The 19,030-nt window shown below is 43.6% G+C and overlaps 1 protein-coding gene across 4 annotated transcripts in view; it reads left to right on the plus strand.

Moving 5' to 3' along the window:
* Positions 1 to 19,030, plus strand: part of acsbg2 (acyl-CoA synthetase bubblegum family member 2) — a 50,150-nt gene that overhangs the window by 19,728 nt on the left and 11,392 nt on the right. For all 4 annotated transcript variants that reach the window (XM_070859822.1, XM_070859824.1, XM_070859823.1 and 1 more), the window contains exons 5-10: positions 6,097 to 6,185; positions 9,564 to 9,684; positions 10,812 to 10,892; positions 11,693 to 11,842; positions 13,637 to 13,813; positions 17,793 to 17,974. In XM_070859822.1, the coding sequence (XP_070715923.1) occupies positions 6,097 to 6,185; positions 9,564 to 9,684; positions 10,812 to 10,892; positions 11,693 to 11,842; positions 13,637 to 13,813; positions 17,793 to 17,974 (800 nt within the window). The remainder of the gene's footprint in view (positions 1 to 6,096; positions 6,186 to 9,563; positions 9,685 to 10,811; positions 10,893 to 11,692; positions 11,843 to 13,636; positions 13,814 to 17,792; positions 17,975 to 19,030) is intronic.

The following is a 19,030-nucleotide window of genomic DNA, read 5'->3' on the forward strand; positions in this document are numbered from 1 at the left end:
AACAGAGAGACAGACTATTATCTGAATGGTGACAGATTAGGAAAAGGGGAGGTGCAACGAGACCTGGGTGTCATGGTACATCAGTCATTGAAGGTTGGCATGCAGGTACAGCAGGCGGTTAAGAAAGCACATGGCATGTTGGCCTTCATAGTGAGGGGATTTGAGTACAGGGGCAGGGAGATGTTGCTACAGTTGTACAGGGCCTTGGTGAGGCCACACCTGGAGTATTGTGTACAGTTTTGGTCTCCTAACTTGAGGAAGGACATTCTTGCTATTGAGGGAGTGCAGCGAAGGTTCACCAGACTGATTCCCGTCAGTTCACCGGACTGACATATCAAGAAAGACTGGATCAACTGGGCTTTTATTCACTGCAGTTCAGAAGAATGAGAAGGGATCTCATAGAAATGTTTAAAATTCTGACAGGTTTAGACAGGTTAGATGCAAGAAGAATGTTCCCAATGTTGGGGAAGTCCAGAACCAGGGGTCACAGTCTAAGGATAAGGGGTAAGCCATTTAGGACCGAGATGAGGAGAAACTTCTTCGCCCAGAGAGTGGTGAACCTGTGGAATTCTCTACCACAGAAAGTTGTTGAGGCCAATTCACTAAATATATTCAAAAAGGAGTTAGATGTAGTCCTTACTACTAGGGGGATCAAGGGGTATTGCGAGAAAGCAGGAATGGGGTACTGAAGTTGCATGTTCAGCCATGAACTCATTGAATGGCGGTGCAGGCTCGAAGGGCCGAATGGCCTACTCCTGCCCCTATTTTCTATGTTTCTATGTACAAAACACTGGCTGTTCTGCAGTTTGTTATACTGCCTGTCAGCTAATTTACACTGCTTTGTCATTTGTGCAAAAAATTAAGTGTTAAATTTAACCAGACTTTTGAACACAGCTGTTAAATGATTCTACCTAATAGTGCCATGTAAATTTGTCTTCGCGCCTCCTCATCGTCAGTCGGGAGTTGTGGGTGCCAGTCAGGCACTCGACACAGCTCGCTTGTTGGGGCGTAACCAATTCTGGCCAGCACTGAGGCGCACGGGTAGGTCTGTGGGTGGGATGGTGGAAGGGTGATATTGAGGGGAGTGACGACGGGCCAGCAGCAGACCACAATGGTTTTGTGGAGTCAGGGGCACTCTTGCTCTTTCTGACTCCATATAAAAACACATCCTGAGGATTTGGGGCCTTGTTTTGAGAGGCTTATATTGGGCCTTCTGAGGACCGCAGATTGGGCAGATCAAGGTCAAGAGGTCAGAGCTTGCACATCGCAATACTCATCTAATTGAATTTACAGGTCAGGGTCTGAAATAGAGGCAGGAGCCTCATTTCAGTATTGAAATGAGACCTGTGCTCATTTTAGGCAGATGCCAGGGCTGCCTAATAAAAGACCCCGACTCTCTTGGCATTGGCCCGAACACCCTAGCAGATCAGGCACAGGTCTCTGCTCTTCTGATTTGGTTATCATTGCTCCCATTTTATGCCTGTAATTTATATGTGCCTTTAGAGATTTTCCCGAATGACATTTTATCATCATAGGCAGTCCCTTGAAATTGAAGAAGACTCAAAAGTTCTCTGGTGACTCAACAGTCCAATACAGGAATTAGTCTCTGTCACAGGTGGGATAGACAGTGGTTGAAGGAAAGGATGGATGGGACTGGTTTGTCGCACACTTCTTCCGCTTCCTGCACTTGTTTTCTGCATGCTCTCGGCGACGAGACTCGAGGTGCTCAGCGCCCTCCCGGATGCTCTTCCTCCACTTGGGGTGGTCTTGAGCCAAGGATTCCCAGGTGCCTGTGGGGATGTTGCACTTTATCAAGGAGGCTTTGAGGGTGTCCTTGAAACGTTTCCTCTGGGGCTCACTTGCCGTGTAGGAGTTCAAAATAGAGCGCTTGATTTGGGAGTCTCGTGTTGGGTTAGTGGATGATGTGGCCTGCCCAAAAGCAGTGATCCTGACCAATGGATCCACCACAGACCCAATCCATGTCCGGACTGTGGTCAAGCAGGGCTGCATCAAACTGCCAACGCTCTTCTCGATCTTCCTCGCTGCAATGCTCCATCTCGTGCTCAACAAGCTCCCCGCTGGAGTGGAACTAAACTTTAGAACCAGTGGGAACCTGTTCAACCTTAGTCACATTCAGGTTAGAGGATGACATTTACATTACCATTGTCAGCCCTTTAGCATAACTCTGCCTGAATGGCCTGTCTCTGGCAGGCAGGATTTCTGGATGTAGGTTGTGATTGGTTTTCTGCACACCACTGCCAGGAAATAGTGTGTCGGACCCCCCCCCCCACCACCTCATTCCCATTCTAATTTACTAATTAAGCTCCTACCTGCTTCAGGATGGTATGTTGCCTCCCTGGTGCAAGGGTCAAGGATGTCTCGGAGCGGGTGCAGGACATTCTGAAATGGGAGGGAGAACAGCCAGTTGTCGTGGTGCACATTGGTACCAACGACATAGGTAAAAAGAAGGGATGAGGTCCTACGAAACGAATTTTAGGAGCTAAATTAAAAAGTAGGACCTCAAAAGTAGTAATCTCGGGATTGCTACCAGTGCCACGTGATAGTCAGAGTAGGAATCGCAGGATAGCGCAGATGAATACGTGGCTTGAGCAGTGGTGCAGCAGGGAGGGATTCAAATTCCTGGGGCATTGGGACCGGTTCTGGGGGAGGTGGGACCAGTACAAACCGGACGGTCTGCACCTGGGCAGGACCGGAACCAATGTCCTAGGGGGAGTGTTTGCTAGTGCTGTTGGGGAGGATTTAAACTAATATGGCAGGGGGATGGGAACCAATGCAGGGAGACAGAGGGAAACAAAAAGGAGGCAAAAGCAAAAGACAGAAAGGAGATGAGGAAAAGTGGAGGGCGGAGAAACCCAAGGCAAAGAACAAAAAGGGCCACTGTACAGCAAAATTCTAAAAGGACAAAGGGTGTTAAAAAAACAAGCCTGAAGGCTTTGTGTCTTAATGCAAGGAGTATCCGCAATAAGGTGGATGAATTAATTGTGCAAATAGATGTTAATAAATATGATGTGATTGGGATTACGGAGACGTGGCTCCAGGATGATCAGGGCTGGGAACTCAACATTCAGGGGTATTCAACATTCAGGAAGGATAGAATAAAAGGAAAAGGAGGTGGGGTAGCATTGCTGGTTAAAGAGGAGATTAATGCAATAGTTAGGAAAGACATTAGCTTGGATGATGTGGAATCTATATGGGTAGAGCTGCAGAACACCAAAGGGCAAAAAACGTTAGTAGGAGTTGTGTACAGACCTCCAAACAGTAATAGGGATGTTGGGGAGGACATCAAACAGGAAATTAGGGGTGCATGCAATAAAGGTGTAGCAGTTATAATGGGTGACTTTAATATGCACATAGATTGGGCTAGCCAAACTGGAAGCAATACGGTGGAGGAGGATTTCCTGGAGTGCATAAGGGATGGTTTTCTAGACCAATATGTTGAGGAACCAACTAGGGGGGAGGCCATCTTAGACTGGGTGTTGTGTAATGAGAGAGGATTAATTAGCAATCTCATTGTGCGAGGCCCTTTGGGGAAGAGTGACCATAATATGGTGGATTTCTGCATTAGGATGGAGAATGAAACAGTAAATTCAGAGACCATGGTCCAGAACTTAAAGAAGGGTAACTTTGAAGGTATGAGGCGTGAATTGGCTAGGATAGATTGGCGAATTATACTTAGGGGGTTGACTGTGGATGGGCAATGGCAGACATTTAGAGACCGCATGGATGAATTACAACAATTGTACATTCCTGTCTGGCGTAAAAATAAAAAAGGGAAGGTGGCTCAACCGTGGCTATCTAGGGAAATCAGGGATAGTATTAAAGCCAAGGAAGTGGCATACAAATTGGCCAGAAATAGCAGCGAACCTGGGGACTGGGAGAAATTTAGAACTCAGCAGAGGAGGACAAAGGGTTTGATTAGGGCAGGGAAAATGGAGTACGAGAAGAAGCTTGCAGGGAACATTAAGGTGGATTGCAAAAGTTTCTATAGGTATGTAAAGAGAAAAAGGTTAGTAAAGACAAACGTAGGTCCCCTGCAGTCAGAATCAGGGGAAGTCATAACGGGGAACAAAGAAATGGCAGACCAATTGAACAAGTACTTTGGTTCGGTATTCACTAAGGAGGATACAAACAACCTTCCGGATATAAAAGGGGTCAGAGGGTCTAGTAAGGAGGGGGAACTGAGGGAAATCTTTATTAGTCGGGAAATTGTGTTGGGGAAATTGATGGGATTGAAGGCCGATAAATCCCCAGGGCCTGATGGACTGCATCCTAGAGTACTTAAGGAGGTGGCCTTGGAAATAGCGGATGCATTGACAGTCATTTTCCAACATTCCATTGACTCTGGATCAGTTCCTATGGAGTGGAGGGTAGCCAATGTAACCCCACTTTTTAAAAAAGGAGGGAGAGAGAAAACAGGGAATTATAGACCGGTCAGTCTGACCTCAGTAGTGGGTAAAATGATGGAATCAATTATTAAGGATGTCATAGCAGTGCATCTGGAAAATGGTGACATGATGGGTCCAAGTCAGCATGGATTTGTGAAAGGGAAATCATGCTTGACAAATCTTCTGGAATTTTTTGAGGATGTTTCCAATAAAGTGGACAAAGGAGAACCAGTTGATGTGGTATATTTGGACTTTCAGAAGGCTTTCGACAAGGTCCCACACAAGAGATTAATGTGCAAAGTTAAAGCACATGGGATTGGGGGTAGTGTGCTGACGTGGATTGAGAACTGGTTGTCAGACAGGAAGCAAAGAGTAGGAGTAAACGGGTACTTTTCAGAATGGCAGGCAGTGACTAGTGAGGTGCCGCAAGGTTCTGTGCTGGGGCCCCAGCTGTTTACATTGTACATTAATGATTTAGACGAGGGGATTAAATGCAGTATCTCCAAATTTGCGGATGACACTAAGTTGGGTGGCAGTGTGAGCTGCGAGGAGGATGCTATTAGGCTGCAGAGTGACTTGGATAGGTTAGGTGAGTGGGCAAATGCATGGCAGATGAAGTATAATGTGGATAAATGTGAGGTTATCCACTTTGGTGGTAAAAACAGAGAGACAGACTATTATCTGAATGGTGACAGATTAGGAAAAGGGAAGGTGCAACGAGACCTGGGTGTCATGGTACATCAGTCATTGAAGGTTAGCATGCAGGTACAGCAGGCGGTTAAGAAAGCAAATGGCATGTTGGCCTTCATAGCGAGGGGATTTGAATACAGGGGCAGGGAGGTGTTGCTACAGTTGTACAGGGCCTTGGTGAGGCCACACCTGGAGTATTGTGTACAGTTTTGGTCTCCTAACTTGAGGAAGGACATTCTTGCTATTGAGGGAGTGCAGCGAAGATTCACCAGACCGATTCCCGGAATGCGGGACTGACCTATCAAGAAAGACTGGATCAACTGGGCTTGTATTCACTGGAGTTCAGAAGAATGAGAGTGGACCTCATAGAAACGTTTAAAATTCTGACGGGTTTAGACAGGTTAGATGCAGGAAGAATGTTCCCAATGTTGGGGAAGTCCAGAACCAGAGGTCACAGTCTAAGGATAAGGGGTAAGCCATTTAGGACCGAGATGAGGAGAAACTTCTTCACCCAGAGAGTGGTGAACCTGTGGAATTCTCTACCACAGAAAGTAGTTGAGGCCAATTCACTAAATATATTCAAAAGGGAGTTAGATGAAGTCCTTACTACTCGGGGGATCAAGGGTTATGGCGAGAAAGCAGGAATGGGGTACTGAAGTTTCATGTTCAGCCATGAACTCATTGAATGGCGGTGCAGGCTAGAAGGGCTGAATGGCCTGCTCCTGCACCTATTTTCTATGTTTCTATTCCATCAGCCACACCAAGAGCTCATTCCTGCCCAAGTCAGCAGTTTGATTATACCTGTTCTTTGAGTATAACAGCAACTCCAACCTGCTGCAATTATTAAAGGTGTTGGTTAGTGTAGCTGCTTTAAAACTAAAATAACTTGTCATTGTGTGTTCTATGGGCTGTAATTGTTCACTTGATGATAGCAACTTCATTTGCTATAATGTATTGGGACACCATTGTAAAGACTATCTTTAACTTTTTTTATGTGCAGCTTGGACTCCAGCGTTTCCATGGTGTTGGAATCCTTGGCTTCAATTCTGCAGAGTGGTTCATCGCAGATATCGGAGCAATCCTGGCAGGGTACGATTCAAAATATTGATTAAGATTGTGATTGCAGAAATTGCAGTAGGCTGGTTATTGTGGAAAATTGAGCATTTTTTCTCCAGTTTGCTCCTGCTTTATCCTAAGGGCACCAGGCCATGTTGGGTTGGGGTACTGGCAGCCCTCTGGTACTGTGTCCAAGTCTCCATACTTTATGTGCGACCCTTGATGGTGAATGTTGGCAGACATTTTGAGCCCAATTCTGTCTGTCCTCGCAGTTAATACAAACACGCGTTCCAGATAGTAGGACTGTCAAGTGACTTTAAAAAAAAAAAAAAATGTAAATGTTGCAATCCAATTTGAATCTTGGCTTTAGTTGCATATTTCATTTGATGCAGTTACCGCATTCATCTTCAACTTTTGTTTTTATTATGCTCTCATCATCCAAAGAAAAACCCAACATATAAACCCCTCTTCCTATTTCTGGACTCATATGTTTGGTCCCTCTTTATAGCTGCATATATTTTTAACATGCAATTATATAGAAAAACTCATAAATTGAACTGTTTATTGTGGTAAAGAGATACACGAAACCTTTGAGGCATCATAGCCAAAAGTCCAAATTTAAAAGGAAAATGGTGGATACACAGAACAATAACTGCAACACAGCCTAAAAATAGTAAGATCTTTTTATCTAAGAAAATAAACCGCAAGATGTTGGGTAGGGCAAGGTACTTATCAATTATGAGCCCAATACATCTGTGAGTCACTGTCTGCTGATGTGTATCATATACAAGCCCTAAACCAACACAACTTGTTGCTGGTGAAGTATGTTGTTGCCAAAACTCCCACAGCTCTGGGGATAATGAAGCACAACAATATTCGAACCAGTACAGGTACTTGCATACAAAAATTGGATTTGAATTGAAATCCTTTCATTCCAGTTTGTCATTATCTCATTCTGGAAGGTACCTCTCTCTCTCTCTCTCTCTCTCTCTCTCTCTCTCTCTCTCTCTCTCTCGTATTTGCATGGATTCTGAAAGGCTATGTCATGCTTAACTAACCTGATATAGAATTCTTTGAAGAGGTAACAAAGATTAGACAAGGGTAATGCAGTAGATGCTATATACTTGGATTTACAAAAGGCCTTTGATAAGATACTGCACAATAGACTCACGACGATGGTTAGGGCATATGGAGTCGGGACAAATAGCTGAATGGATAGCAAATTGGCTAAAAAATAGAAAGCTGAGAGTAGAAATAAAGGATGATTATTCAGATTGGGAAAGTGATGATCCACAAGGATCAGTGCAGGGACCATTGTTGTTCAAAATTTACATCATCTGGACTTGGGAATAAGTAACACACAAAATTTGCAAATGATACCAAACTGGAGATATAGTTAACACTGAGGAAGAAGGCAACATAATACAAGAAGACATTAGAACATTTGCAGACTGGACAGTGAAGTGGAAAAGAAACTTTAACATAGATAAATATGAAATGATGCACTTTGGTAGGAAAAATACAAACAGCACCTACACCTTAGAAAATAAAAAACTGGGGTAGAAGAGCAATGAGATTTAGGGATACAGATGAAAAAATCATTAGAAACAGCACCGCAGGTCAGCAAAACAATATAAAATGCTAATGAAGCACTGGAATTTATTTCTAGGGGTGTAGAATTCAAAAGTAGTGAAGTTATGTATAGGACCCTGTTGGGACCCAATTGCAGTACTGGGCACAGTTCTGGTCACATTACTATAAAAGGACATTGAAGCACTGGAGAAAGTACAAAAACGATTTAGAAGGTTGGTACCAAAATTGAGATTTTACAGGTGCTGGGAAAGATTGAACAGGTTGGGGATTTTTTTCTTTAGGAAAGAGGTGGCCTGATAAAGCTCTTTTAAAATTATGAATGGGTTGAATAGGGTAGATGTGGAGAGAATGTTTCCACTTGTGGGAGAATTCAAAACTAAGGGCCATAAATAAAAGATAATTACTAATCAATCCAATAGGAAAATGAGATGTCTTTACTCAGAATGATTAGAATGTGGAACGTGCTACAGCAGTAAGTGGCTGAGGCAAATTGCTTGGATGCTTTCAAGAGGAAACTAGATGAGTACATGAGAGAAACTAAAATAGAAAGATAATTGAGATGAGGTAAATGGAATGGGAGGCGACTCGTGTGGCGTACAAACACCAGCTCTGGCTAGTTGGGCTGAATGGCCGGTTGCTGTGCTGCATATTTTGGATAAAGTGACTTCTGAATTTAGAGCAGGAGTTTTACAGCAGCGCAGTCACGCGCGGTGCGACCAGACATATCTGCTCCATTTGTACACCAGGTCCCAACTGGGGCCCCAAGTGCAGGAGCGCCCTAACCAGTTATTCCTCGACTCTGCTCCCCCCTTATGTTGATGACCTCATCCTGGCAGGGGAAGCCCCGCCCCCACCAGACTATTCTGTAAACGTTGCCATGGCTGTTCCGGTGAACTTGTCAGACCTATGGCGGTAGTCCGCTGCAACGGCTGCAGATTTTCGGAGCCATACATAAGAACATAAGAACTAGGAGCAGGAATAGATCAATTGGCCCCTTGAGCCTGCTCCGCCATTCAATAAGATCATGGCTGATCTGATCATCATCATAACTTATTTATATAGCGCCTTTAACGTAGTAAAACGTCCCAAGACGCTTCACAACAGTGTTACAGACAAACAGATACATTTGACACCGAGCCACAGTAGAAATTAAGACAGATGATCAAAAGCTTGTTTAGAAGAAGGTTTTAACAAGCATCTTAAAGGAGGATAGAGAGGCGGAGAAGTTTAGGGAGAGATTTCCAGAGCTTGGGGCCCAGGCAGCTGAAGGCATGTCCACCGATGGTTGAGCAGTTTTAAGGAGGGATGTTCAAGAGGCCAGAATTTGAGGAGTGCAGACATCTTGTGGGATTGTGAGGCTGAAAAAGATTGCAGAGATGGGGAGGGGCAAGTCCATGGAGTGATTTGTAAACAAGAATCGAGGCGTTGTTTAACTGAGAGCCAATGTAGGTCAGAAAGCACAGGGTGATCTTGCCTTGGTGTTTGGAAGACTACAAGTTTACATAGTGTAGAATGTGGAAGGCTGGCCAGCAGTGAGTTGGAGTAGTCAAGTTTAGAGGTAACAAAGTCATGAATGAGGGTTTCAGCAGCAGAAGAGCTGAGGCAGGGCTGGAGGCGGGCAATGTTACGGAGGTGGAAAAAGGCAGTTTTAGTTATGCCGTGGATATGTGGCTGGAAACTCATTTCAGGGTCAAAAATCATGGGCTCAGCTCCACTTCCCTGCCTGCTCCCGATAACTCTTTACTCCCTTATCCTTCAAAAATCTCTCTCTGTTGTCTATACACTTTTTTTACAAGTACTGTGTTTTTTTTCATATAGTGGATTGGCTGTCGGAATCTATACTACAAACTCACCTGAAGCCTGTCACCATGTAGCCCATAATAGTGAAGCGAATATCTTGGTTGTGGAGAACAACAAGCAACTACAGAAGATCTTGCAGGTTTGTTGGCTATTCTTCAAATCATTCCGTGGATCCAGAGTCCAGTTTTAGAAAAACACAATTCTGTGTCAGCAATGGTTTCATACGTAGGTAAGGGCTATAGCATTGTGCAGTATTTAAATCGGGGTAGTGATATTACATTTTATTCTGATCAATGCATTGTGTACTTTGAGAAAGCAATGAAAGTTTTGAAGACTTGTGCTCTACCATTCTTGGGTACCCTCTCTACTGTCTACTGTGTTGCTCCTTCGTTGTGTTTAGTTGGTGTCTTTATTTTCTGTTCTTGCTGTATGCTCATGGAGTTTTCCTACATTCATAGAACATTATGACACAGGAATAGGACAGTCAGGTCTAAGCCAGCATTTTCCCCACTTGTCCAACCCCATTTTTCTGCTTGCTCATTACATCCTTTACTATTCCTCTTTTTTAAGAAATTATCTTTTTTTTTATAAAGTATTTTAGGAATCTGCTTCAACAACAGTTTGTGGCAGAATATTCTATGTTCTAACCACCATCTGTGTAAAGAATTTTCTTCCTTTTTAACTTATAATAATTAATTATTATTTATTATTATTATTTTGCATTTGTGCCCTCCCATTATCATCTTGTTCACCGTGAGAATGATCACGATTTAACTTATTAAAACCTTCCAGTCTTAATTACAAGTTGGAACTCCCTTATCCAGAACCACCCCTCGTCCAGAACCATTCCCGGCCACCGGGTGGCGCATGTGCAGAACTCCGACCTGAACAAGTTGAAGTCCTTCCTCGCTGCCGACTCCCGCAATCGCCAGCCTGACCCCGTGATCCACCGCCCCCAATGATCTCTCTGCTGCATTCCCAGCCCCGACATCCCCTTGCTCAGTACCTGTACCATTCAATTTAACGTGACCAGCCCTCATCTGGAAAAATCCCTTATCCAGAACAGGCCAGGTCTCAGGTGTTCCGGATAAGGGAGGTTCAACCTGTATTTATTAAAATGTCAATTAAGCTTTGCATTCTAATATTACACACTGTAATTTCTAAGCTTTAATATATTAATAGAATATCATCACTTGCACAATTAATCTGTGTATATGTTTATATTTGCATTTTTATGTGTGTGTAATACATAACTGTTATTTTCAGATTCAGGATCAGCTCCCGCACCTAAAAGCAATTGTACAGTACAAGGATGAACTGAAGGAGAAGAGACCAAATCTTTACACTGTACGTATAACTGAGAGCCAGGTTACAAAACCTTTTTGGATTTGGATAAACATTTGGCAATGTAGAATTCCAATTGACCAAAGCAATTTGTTCTCATTACGTAGCAGGCCTGATGAAGCAAAAACATTTTAAGGTTAGGATAGCAGCTAATGTGTATGTATTTTTTTAATTAAGAATTTCTATAAATGTATTCACAACAGGCAGGTAAAAACGCAAACTGACCATTGGAAGGTTCCAAAGGAAACATGATACAATATCCAATATTGAGGGATGAATAAAGTAATTATTTTCTGTGTTTACAGAGGAGATTATGGGCAGTAATCCCAGCGTGGAAGTTGAATTTCTTTGGGTAGTGGGATCGGAGGAATTGATAATAGAAAGTTCCGATAAGGTGGTTACTGATGGGCTGAGGAAGCTTAAGGATGCCAAGGTACCAGGCTTAAAGGAATGGCAATGAAATTGGTCACATTCTTGCCGCTATCTTTAAGGAATCATCAGAAAAAGAATTATGCCTGAGGGCTGGAAAGTAGGTAATATATCCCCAATCTTCACAAAGGGGCACAAGAGTGGCCCAGGAAATTTCACCGAGTCTGTGATCTGCTGTGGGTAAAGTATTAGCAGACATCCTGAATGAAGTGCCTAGATAAGTATGGTATAGTAAGAGGGAGTTGGGATTTATGTAGGATGCATTTTGCCTAACCAATGCATTGGAGTTCATTTTTGAGGTAGAATATTCTCAAACATAATTGAATTTGACTTCTGGAGATGTTTCTGATATGTCATTTCTTTTTATCTCAAAGTGGGCAGAGTTCATGCAGCTTGGGAAGAATGCTTCAGATTCACAACTTGACGAGATCATTGCCTCCCAGAAACCAAATCAATGTTGTACACTCATCTATACTTCGGGGACTACTGGAAAGCCAAAAGGAGTCATGCTGAGCCATGATAATGTAAGAGTTACCCTATTAACACACTGCATCTTATTGATGCTACTTACTTGACTTAATGTCACAGTTTTGTATCTTTTTTTAAAAAAAATGTTGGGTTCCAGTATATATTTTTTTAAACTCTTGTGTTCTTGACTCTGGGCTAAAAGATCAGATGTTTGAATCCAGGGTTGCCTGTCATTCAACCTCGTCTGTTTGGCTGAGTGAGTTACCAGTTTCTGCATCTCATTCTGATTCAGGGCACCTAACTGGATGTTGCTGTGCCACTACTAGGGCAGCAGGTGCATGGGAACACCATCACCTCCAAGTCACACACTGTCCTGACACAGACACATAATTGCTGTTCCTTCATCGGTGCTGGGTCAAAAATTCATGCTTTTCCTCAACTTGCCTGTTTTTGAGCAGCCTGCAGTCATCCCTTTAAGAACCAAATTCTTTCTTCCTCCCAAATAAATTTTTGGGGCCTTTTCTTGAGCGGTCACTTTAAGGATCGTGGGTCAGGCCCCTCAGCGTGGCACACATTCCATTCATTTGTATCAAAAAATTGCAAACATAGCCCTCCACTGGACACAGGCAGGCAGACTGCCTGCCCAAAAATTGCATCAGGTGGGCCTTGGGCACCGCTGGCGTTGGTCGAAGTTCCTCCCCGGCCCGGCGTAAAATGTGTGAGCAGCAGTTGAAAATTATTTCCCCTCCGTGACCTAACCCCCCCCCTCTGTTTAGAAAGAAACATTCCCTTAACCTCTCCCCTTGACCCTTTGTTGATCAATGTATTTATGCCCTCTAATTACTCATTCACCCACCAGTGGAAATAGTTTGTCCTTATTTATTTTTAGCAAAACACTTCTATCAGACCTGCTTTTAACCTTTGCTCGAATAAAAAGCTCTTGTTTCTTATCCCTGGTATCACCGTACTGAATCTGCTGTATTTGCTATATGAAATCAGATCTAATCCTGTTATGGTCACTGTTCCTTGGATGTTCCCTACTCTTGCATTGCCTACTTACCCCACTTAATTTCATGGAATTAGATCCAGCATTGTCTCCTTTCTTTGGCTAAAAACATACTGATCTCGGAAGCAGTCCCTCCCCCCTTTACCACTTGCATTATTTTTACCCCAGTCTATCTTATAATTGATGTCACTCATTAGTATGGTTCTGTTCTACCTTCAGTACTGCCATAGCCTGTCTCCTTGAGATGAAGGATGTGTTGTATTCTTTGGCCAGAGTTATATTAAAATGTGAACCATTTGAGCATTTAGCTTCTTGGTCAAGTACAAAAATAAAAAACATACCCTTTTTTTCCAAGAATTATATTTTAACACACATACAAAACAAAGTTGATAACTTTGGAGAAGGAGCTAAATAAAATATTTTTCTATCCTATTTGTAAATGTACATTTGTAGCAATATGCCCCAGAAGTTGCTGCCTGTACACACCATTCCCAACGTACCCATCTCTACAGGCCCAGGTACAGTTACGTATCAGAAGAACTGCCTTCATGGGTGCAGGTTGAGCAGATTCTGCAAATATGAAGGGAAAGTCCATATTAGTTTTTAAAGCTGGATCAAAATCTTGTTTAAAGTGCTAGTTATCTATTCCTTCCCACCATGGGGATACCAGGACTGCAGTCGTTCAAAAAAGAGGCACACATCACCTCCGACCAAATCGGGATGGCTATTAAATGCAACCATGCTAGCGTTGTGGACATCTTGTGGGGGGAGTAAAATGAAAGCTGTGTATTATGTTTAGTACAGTTCTGGTTATGAGACCTTTAAAATTCTTTTTTAACTACAGTTAACGTGGACAGCTTATGCAGCAGGAAATATGGTGAAACTTCAACCAGCTACTGAGAGCCAGGAATCGATTATCAGTTACCTGCCACTTAGTCATATTGCTGCACAAATGATCGACATCTGGCTGTCCATAAAGTTTGGAGGAACCACTTATTTTGCACAACCTGATGCACTGAAGGTAAAAAAAAACAAAATGCAACTTGAAATGTTTATTTTAATTCTGTTTTTTTACATTTTATACTTTGTAGGCTGCATACCACTAAGAGGATGGATAGGTGTGCATTAGTTCACTTCTCCGTGATTGGAAGCAATGCAGTTCTTTTAGCAGGAGGAAGAGTGCAAATGGTTTTCTCTTTGTGGGATGGGACTTTCTGTAGGCCTCTCGTGCCTAGGTTGTGAACTAGTGCAGCGCTCTCAATTTAAACAGGCATATCAACAACAACTTGCATTTATATAATGCCTTTAACATAGGAAAACATCCGAAGGTGTTTAACAGGAGCATAATTAGACAAAAATTGACACCAAGCCAAAGAAGGGAATATTGGAAGGGGTGAGTAAAAACGTGAGTGTTCGATTTTCAGGAGGGTCTTTAAAGGAGGGAAGAGAGGCAGAGCAGGTTAGGGAGGCAGTGTCCGAGCACGGGGCTTACACAACTGAAGGCACAGCCACCAATGGTGGAGCAAAAGAAGTGGGGGATGCATAAGAAGCCAGAGTTGGCAGAACGCAGAATTCTTGGTGGGTTGTAGGGCTGAATGCATTTACCGAGATGGGGAATCTTTTTTTTTAAACCCGGAGTTCCAGATTGAAGCGAAAATGGTGTAAACATTTAAGAATTGGTTAGATAGGCGGTGCAAGGAATGGGTAATAATGAGATATAGGAACCAAGCGGATAAAAGAGATTAGCACTACCGCTCATATGAAGGATAAACCCCAACGTGGACTGATTGGGCCATATGACCTGTTCCTGTGTTGTTTCTATGAAATTCAAAGCATTTCCTGTGTAGGGGTCAGTGATGGTAACCGCATGTCTATCCAAACCTCAGGACACAGTGGGCTTCCAATTCCTGGTGGCCCACTGTTGCTGGAACTGTGGGGGATCTTTCAGCTCCCAATCTGCCCCCGAACTAAACCTGTTCCAAATCCCAGCGAATGTAGTTGTTTGCATAAAGGGAGCAGGTACCTGCACCATTTATTGCACTACTTCAGCACTCATCCTGTGGGAAGAGGAATGTTGGAGTGGCACCTCGCCACTCTGATGGAGGGAGTGATTTTTGGTGCATTTCAGCTGAAGATAGGTTATTTTCTGCGGGGGGGGGGAGGGGTGGTGAAAAAAGAGCCATTTCACAGTCGCCACTTTCAGATGTGATCAATTGTTATTAGAAAATAGGCCTCACTTGCACCAGGGTGATGTCTGGACAACACAGGTATGTCTATGGCTTGGAATTGGTTTGTGTTAAAGGTACTATATAAATGAAAATTGTTCATTGGAGCAAAGGACCTAGTACTGTTGAAATTTCTGGCAGGTGATGTTGATCAGTAAGTCCTGCTTCCTTTTCTAATGGTGCAAGGGGGCGCAGGAAGCACCTCTTTCCACCCCCCCCCCCCCCCCAATATCAGAACTTTGTAATGTTACATAAAAGGAGCAGAGCCCCAATGAAACTGGGGGTCTCCACAAATTCTAGTCCCCTCCCAGCTTGCGTTACTACAATGCTGTCCCAGGCCCAGGAATTTCCAGACCAGTGCCTTGTCTCTACATAACCTGGAAGAGAATCCACTCCATCATTCTGTAACTGGTTTATTGATGACTTTAACACTAGGTTGTGCAGGTCAGTGCTTGCTTCTAAGGCAACAATCTCCATTCTACTGTAATCATTTGCAGGCAACTGCAGACTGCAAGGATGGCTCCTCAGGGAGCTAGCATAATTAACGACCCTTTGGTGCCAGCTGCAAGCAGCAGCTGAGTGCAGATACAAAGTGCAGCTAACCTGGTCATCATTGATCATAATAAAGGGATCTTGAAGTAGGATTTCAGATATTAAGAGGCAGGTTGATGGAGGTGTTCAAAATTATGAGCAGTTCTGATAAGTGGAAATAGTTTTTCTCTACCTTGTCACTATCATCGACAGTGCTAACAAGCAGCACTTACTCACCAATAAACTGCTCACCGATGCTCACTTTGGGTTGCTCCAGACCTTATTACAGCCTTGGTTCTGACATGGACAAGAGATAAATTCCAGAGGTCAGAGGAGTGTGACTGTCCTTGACTGAGTGGTATCAAGGAGTCCTATTAAAATAGTAGTCAATGGAAATCAGAGGGGGCGGGTGAAATACTGTACGGGCTGGAGTCATACCCAGCACAAAAGAATGTGGTTGTTGGAGGCCAATTATCTTTACCCCAGGACATTTCTGCAGCAGTGTCCTAGGCCCAACCATCTTCAGCTGCTTCATCAATGACCATCCCTCCATTATAAGTTCAAAAGTGGGGATGATTGCATTACGTTCAGTTCATTTGTAACTCCTCCGATAATAAAGCAGTCTGTGCCTGCATGCAGCAAGATCTAGACAACATCCAGGCTTGGGCTGATAAGTGGCAAGTAACATTTGCACCACACAAGTGCCAGGCAATGACCATCTCCAAAAAGAGAGTCTAACCACCTCTCCTTGACATTCAGTGGCATTACCATTAATATCCTGTGGGTCACCATGGACCAGACACTTTAACTGGAGCAGCCACATAAATAATGACTACAGGAGCAGGTCAAAGGCTGGGTATTCTGTGGTGAGTGACTCGCCTCCTGACTCCAACACCTTTCCACCATCTACAATGCACAAGTCAGGAGTGTGATGGCATACTCTCCACTTGCCTGGATGAGTGGTAGCTCCAACAACACTCAAGAAGTTCAACAGACAAAGCAGCCCGCTTGATTGGCACCCCATCCATCACCTTAAACATTCACTCCCTCCACCACCGGCGCACCGTGGTTGCAGTGCGTACCATCTACAAGATACACTGCAGCAACTCGCCAAGGCTTCTTCAACAGCACCTTTCAACCTTTGTCCTAGAAGGACAAGGGCAGCAGGCGCATGGGACCACATCCAAGTCAACGTACCACCCTGACTTGGAAATATATCGCCGTTCCTTCATCGTTGCTGCGTCAAAATCCTGGAACTCCCTCCCCAACAGCACTGGGAGTACCTTCACCACACGGACTGCGGTGGTTAGTGAAGGTGACTCACCACCACCTTCTCGAGGGCTATTGGGGATGGGCAATGAATTCCGGCCTTGCCAGCGATGCCCATGTCCTGTGAATGAACTTTTTTTTTTAAAGTTAAGCAATAACTGGAGTGTTTCTGGACCATCAAATGAACTAAAGGAGAGGTTAGGAGAATTTACTTGTTTTGTTTGTTGCACAGTGTACTGTTGGGGCATGAAGTGGCCTGCCAGTAACTGGTGGAAGCAGAAGAATCTATATAATAGCAATGCAAGTGGATCATTTAAGATGCAAATAGATACATTTTTGAGATATAAAAGGATGTAAGGAAAAGACAGGGGAATGGAATAAAATGGAGACCTGTTTCAGAGACCAAATACAGAAAAGGTAAACTAAATGGCCTCCCTCTGTGCTGTAAAATCTTTTGATGTTATAAATCTAATTATGGAGTGCAGAATACTGAGTGGATCAGAATTAGCTTACTATGTACTCTGTTTAATGTAATTGTATAAAATGTGTGTCCTGCTTTTTAAAAAATTAAGCAACAGTTTAAAAAGTAAGCCTGTGATGGGGATGCTGTGATTCAGAGACCCTTTATAACTAACTTCTTGATGGATTGTATGTTTCTTGGTACAGGTGCAATGTCCTGAATCTGGAACTCCGAAAACCGGACGTGTTGCACATAGCTGATTGAGCCGTCCGGAATTCAGAAATGTTGTCCGAAAACTGGACAGTTTTGAGGCAAAACCCGGCACTGATTCAGTTGAGGATTCTGGATTTTAGACTATTGATTTTCTTGTCTGAAATCCAGGAAAAACAAAAACCAGAATGGATTCAGTCCCGAGGATTCCGGATTTCGGACGTTGTACCTGTACGCCTTACTGAGAGTGACCTGGGTTGCACAATAAATTAACTTTTTGGGGTTATAATTCTGATTTACTTCAGGGCTCTTTGGTGAACACAATGAAAGAGGTGCGTCCCACAGCATTTATGGGAGTACCTCGTGTCTGGGAGAAGATGCAAGAGAAAATAAAGACTGTTGGTGCAAAATCCTCAACTGTGAGGAGAAAAGTGGCTTCCTGGGCAAAAGATGTTGGTTTAAAAACCAATCTGAATCGCATGAATGGGTACGTGTAGAAGTAGAGTATTCTAGTCTCATTTTGTGAATTCTATGCCCTGAATTTGTGGCCTGAGCCTTGCCACAGGGAAATGCCTCCGATCCGCAAATAAAATGCCCGTGTACCTCTTAGTCCGGGAGGTACGGAGATTCGCGGTCCTGGGCCTCTCCAGGTTACCCGCAGGATAAAGATCTACGTATCCGTCGCAGGCAGTTTGCAAGCTACCCTGAGATCCGGTGGGCCGGCCCAGCCAATGAAAGAAGGGGATCCCCATTCATGCTTATGAGAGTTCCGTATGTTTGGAAACGCCATAATCATGAATGGAAATACTCCAAAAAAAATACATGAACAGATCAAATAAATAAACATTACATAATTAAAATGGCAATTAATGAAATATTTAAAACACATGTAATTTTTGAAAAATAAATGTAAATACGTTGAAGAATTTCATGAGCATTCGCTGGGCAAACAGCCCAACTCTCTGCTCACGGATGCCCTTTTCCCGGGGATGCATTGGATCTGTCCAGAAAATTCTAGACAGATTGCAAGTTCCGGTTCTTCGCGCATGCACTTCGCGCGGGGAAATCCCGGAAATTGCGCGGCCCTGACGGGCGTGTACGTGCTAGGTGCCGCAAATTACAGGCCCTCGTTATCTCTATAATCCAGCTCAGTTTAACCCAGTTGTTTCCCTTTTTTATCATAACTTCACAAGTAAGGCTGCCTAAATAAGTTCCATGCAATGCATTGTTATTTTTGCTGCTTCAGCAAATACTGGTTGAACCTCCTTAATTCGGCACCACCTCTCGTCCGGAACTAACCCCGGCCACCAGGTGGCACATGCGCAGAACTCTGACGTGAACAAATTGAAGTCCTTCCTTCCTGCCGACTCCTGCAATCGCTGGCCTGACCCCGCGATCTGTTAGCTAAGGGGTTAACCAAGAGTAGGCATTGCAATTTTCCAGTGGGAGGAAAGGAATATAATGAGGACGTTGCCTCAGGCTGCTTCCGTACCTTTTATAACATCGGATAATAGAACAGTGTACCACGTACAAATATTTTCCA

Source organism: Pristiophorus japonicus, chromosome 18, assembly GCF_044704955.1.
Source record: "Pristiophorus japonicus isolate sPriJap1 chromosome 18, sPriJap1.hap1, whole genome shotgun sequence".
NCBI classification, from domain to species: domain Eukaryota; kingdom Metazoa; phylum Chordata; class Chondrichthyes; family Pristiophoridae; genus Pristiophorus; species Pristiophorus japonicus.